This window comes from Orycteropus afer, unplaced genomic scaffold (assembly GCF_000298275.1).
Source record: "Orycteropus afer afer isolate SDZICR_OR568_19922 unplaced genomic scaffold, OryAfe1.0 scaffold00384, whole genome shotgun sequence".
Classification (NCBI taxonomy): Eukaryota; Metazoa; Chordata; class Mammalia; order Tubulidentata; family Orycteropodidae; genus Orycteropus; species Orycteropus afer.
This window is the reverse complement of record NW_006921971.1, coordinates 1,750,530-1,754,268: the sequence shown is the minus strand read 5'-3', so window position 1 is coordinate 1,754,268 and position 3,739 is coordinate 1,750,530. Positions and strand designations below refer to the sequence as shown.

Genomic DNA, 3,739 nt, shown 5'->3' with positions numbered 1-3,739 from the left:
TCTCTCTCCATTGAGAATAATGATGGCTGTTGGTTTTGCATCAATGCCCTTTATTATGTTGAAGAATGTTCCTTCTATTCCTAGTTTGCAGAGTTTTGATCAGGATTGGGTGTTGGATTTTATCAAATGCCTTTTCTGCATTGATTGATATGATCATGTGGTTCTTTTCCTTTGTTTTATTTATGTTATGGATGACGATTGTTTTTCTAATGTTGAACCATCCTTGTGTACCTGGTATAAACCCAACCTGGTGTGAACCCCTGACACACTCTTTAAGCCTTGAACCCAAACAAGCCCCTGAGGTACTCCTAGATTTGCTCACAGAATAAAGAGTATCACCCGCAAGTACTGGGTTCCTTTATAAAATCACCTCTCTGAGCCCAGACGGTCAGCAATAACATTAAAGCAAAGAGGAGAATGTGCGGGGACAGGGAGACTAGAGGAATGGAAACAAGACCACCAGACGGAAGTCGTCAGAGTCCTCACACATTGTGAAGACTGGAACCAGCGTCCCTGAGCAACGTGTGTGGAAATTATTGAACGGGGACATAAACTGCTGTGTTAACTTTACTGGAACAACAATAATTAAATCATTACAAATAAAGAAACAGACAACCTCAACCTGTGGTCTCGCAGCTCTTGCTAAGGGACACAACACAGCACAGTCCACAGATGAACAAGCTCACCAGCTTCAGTGAGGGCGAGCTGGGTTGGGCTCTGCTGCTGGGCCTGTCCTTACTGGCTGCAGGGTTCTGATAACCTGCAAAGTCTCTGTATTGATTCTTGGTGGAAACTCCATATCCCGGTCTTCTGGACCTGGGCTGTGTGATTTCTACATGTCTATTCATTGTAGTGAAATACCGTCCCCTAACCTGCACGTGTGCATGTGTGCAGGGCGGCCTCCTCTGAGCTCTTGTTTGGGACCCCGGATGGCACAGCCCCCTTGGGGTTGAAGTCACCCCCATCCTGGTCAGCACAGGAGAGTAGAATGGAATGGCTCTCAGTGGGGCATCTCAGTGAGCCAAGCGTGGAAGTGTGTCTGTCCCCTTGGCCCCCGTCTGGATGAGAATGGGTACCGTGGGCGTGGGTCCTCACGGAGGAGGCTGGGAAAGTGCGTGTGGCTCAGGAGGGAGGCACCCCAGCCTAAGAAGCAGCCTCTGCCACACCCCCTGCTTTGAAAAGTGATTCTCATCCCTCCTTCCTTCATAGGTACAGAGCGACGTTCGTTGAAACAGATTGTTGTGAAGGTGTTTGGGTTAAACACAGTCTAGTAAACAAAAGGATGACTCTCCTTTGGACACGTAGTAGTTGCCTCCTCTGCAGTAGGAGCGGGAACTGTTGTTTCATGAGCAGCGGAGGCTTGTAAACGTTGCCTTTTTTGTCTTCACCAGGGCGGACCTACAACGATCTGAACCAGTACCCCGTCTTCCCATGGGTACTAACAAACTACGAGTCAGAGGAGCTGGACCTGACCCTCCCCGGGAACTTCAGAGACCTGTCAAAGGTAACGTGAGCACGTGCCCGACGGCCACTCCCCCACCCTAGATGACGCTCCGGAAGTCCTCTGACCAGGGTGTCCACATCCATTAGTGCAAACCCGGTTGTCTTCTCCTCTGTGGCCACTGCTGAGTCACATCACGTCTTACCATAGGAAGTCAGCCTCAAGGAGGTATCAGTATTCACCCACCACCCCCTGCCATCCAGTTGATTCTGACTCCTGGTGACCCAGTAGGACAGAGTAGAACTGCCCCAGAGATTTCCAGCTTCCCCAGAGAAAGTTGTGGCAGTCTGTTTCCGTAAAGATTGATGACCTATGGACAATTCCACTGTGTCCTCTAGGGGCGCTGTGGCTCAGAATGGACTCCACGGCAGTGGGTGTGGTTTGGGCTTTGCTTCATGAAGATTGACAGCCTTGGAGACCGTGTGGGGCAGTTCCACTCTGTCCTCTAGGGGCGCTGTGGGTCGGAATGGACTCCATGGCAGTGGGTGTGGTTTGGGCTCTGCTTCTGTGAAGATTGACAGCCTTGGAGACCCTGTGGTGCAGTTCCACTCTGTCCTCTAGGGGCGCTGTGGGTCAGAATCGACTCCACGGCAGTGGGTGTGGTTTGGGCTTTGCTTCTGTGAAGATTGACAGCCTTGGAGACCCTGTGGGGCAGTTCCACTCTGTCCTCTAGGGGCGCTGTGGGTCAGAATGGACTCCACGGCAGTGGGTGTGGTTTGGGCTTTGCTTCTGTGAAGATTGACAGCCTTGGAGACCCTGTGGTGCAGTTCCACTCTGTCCTCTAGGGGCGCTGTGGGTCAGAATCGACTCCACTGCAGTGGGTGTGGGACTTTATGCTGTTACACATGACAGAGGTGTTGTAACCTGAGGCAGAGAGGTGAGATAGACGTCATGCCTACCAGTAATCAGTCAGAATGTCCATCGGTCTGGTTGTGGGAATTGAGCCGATCTGAAGGAAAAGAGAAATAGTGATCTCCTGATGACATGGAATTTGAAGAGCCTCCATTTTGAGCTCCTCTTGATGGAGTGACCTGTGGGGTTAGCTGTGTCTCTAAGCCCTCACTTTCCCGGTTAGTGATACAAGAATGCCACTGTCCTACCTCATACCAAAAAAAAACCCCAAAAACCAAACTCACTGCCGTCTAGTTGATTCTACTCATAGTGACCCCTCCTTGGGATTCCAAGGCGGTATCACTACAGAAGTACATTGTCCAGTCTTCCTTCCAAGGAGTGGCTGGTGGGTGTGAACCACCAACTTTCTGGCTAGCTGTCAAATGCCTTAGGCACTCACTACACCACCAGACCTCCTTCCTGTCTCGCACAGCAGTTGTAAAGATGAGACGGCACATGGATGTGAGGGATGCCACGCAGTCCTTGGCCGTGGAAGCCCTCATGACTGCTAGTGAGCGTTCCCACGTGTGCCGTATCTCACAGCCTGTCTGCTAATATTTTCACTCATGTTTATCCATCATTCACTCTCCAGGTCTTTGATTCTCTGTGACTTCCTCACAAAATCTTGGGTTTTTGCCCCGTTGCTAGTTGAAGTTACAGGATTATAGATACTAAGGGAATCTAGGAGACCGGATACACAGTGTTGTCCTGAGAGTCACACAGCCAGTAAGAGAGCTGGCAGCTGAACTCCAGTACGACTGCACACACAGTCACACTTCTGGAGCAAGGAGCACTGGAGGTGTAGTGCCTAAGACATCTGACTGTGAACCAGAAGGCTGGCGGTTCAAACCCACCAGCCACCCTGGGAAGGAAGGTTGGGCAGTCTACTCCCATAGAGATACTGCAAATGACTTGATGGTAGTGAGTGAGTCTTAGAGCCAGGAGCCTCTGAAAGGTAGGGCCTTGAAACTTAAACTTAGTTCCGTGCACATGTGCACTAATCATCACCTGACTGCCTGTGGTTAGTTCTCTCCCCTGAACACTGAGCCCTCTCTAGAGAGTCCTCAGCGCCACACAGAGCTGCTCTCAGTCAGCGGCTGTGCAATGTGCACATTCCTCTCCAGAGTCATCCTAAGAATAATAAACATATTGTATTTGACACCTTCCAACCCACTGCCATGGAGTCGATTCTGACCCACAGCGCCCCTAGAGGACAGAGTGGAACTGCACCACAGGGTCTCCAAGGCCGTCAGTCTTCACAGAAGCAAAGCCCAAACCACACCCACTGCCGTGGAGTCCATTCTGACCCACAGCGCCCCTAGAGGACAGAGTGGAACTGCACCACAG

At 51.0% G+C, this 3,739-nt stretch overlaps 1 protein-coding gene across 1 annotated transcript in view; it reads left to right on the top strand.

Moving 5' to 3' along the window:
• Positions 1-3,739, top strand: part of NBEA (neurobeachin) — a gene marked incomplete at its 5' end in the record, with an annotated part of 985,874 nt that overhangs the window by 878,024 nt on the left and 104,111 nt on the right. Inside the window, one exon of the mRNA XM_042782600.1 lies at positions 1,392-1,504. Within this exon, the coding sequence (XP_042638534.1) occupies positions 1,392-1,504 (113 nt within the window). The remainder of the gene's footprint in view (positions 1-1,391; positions 1,505-3,739) is intronic.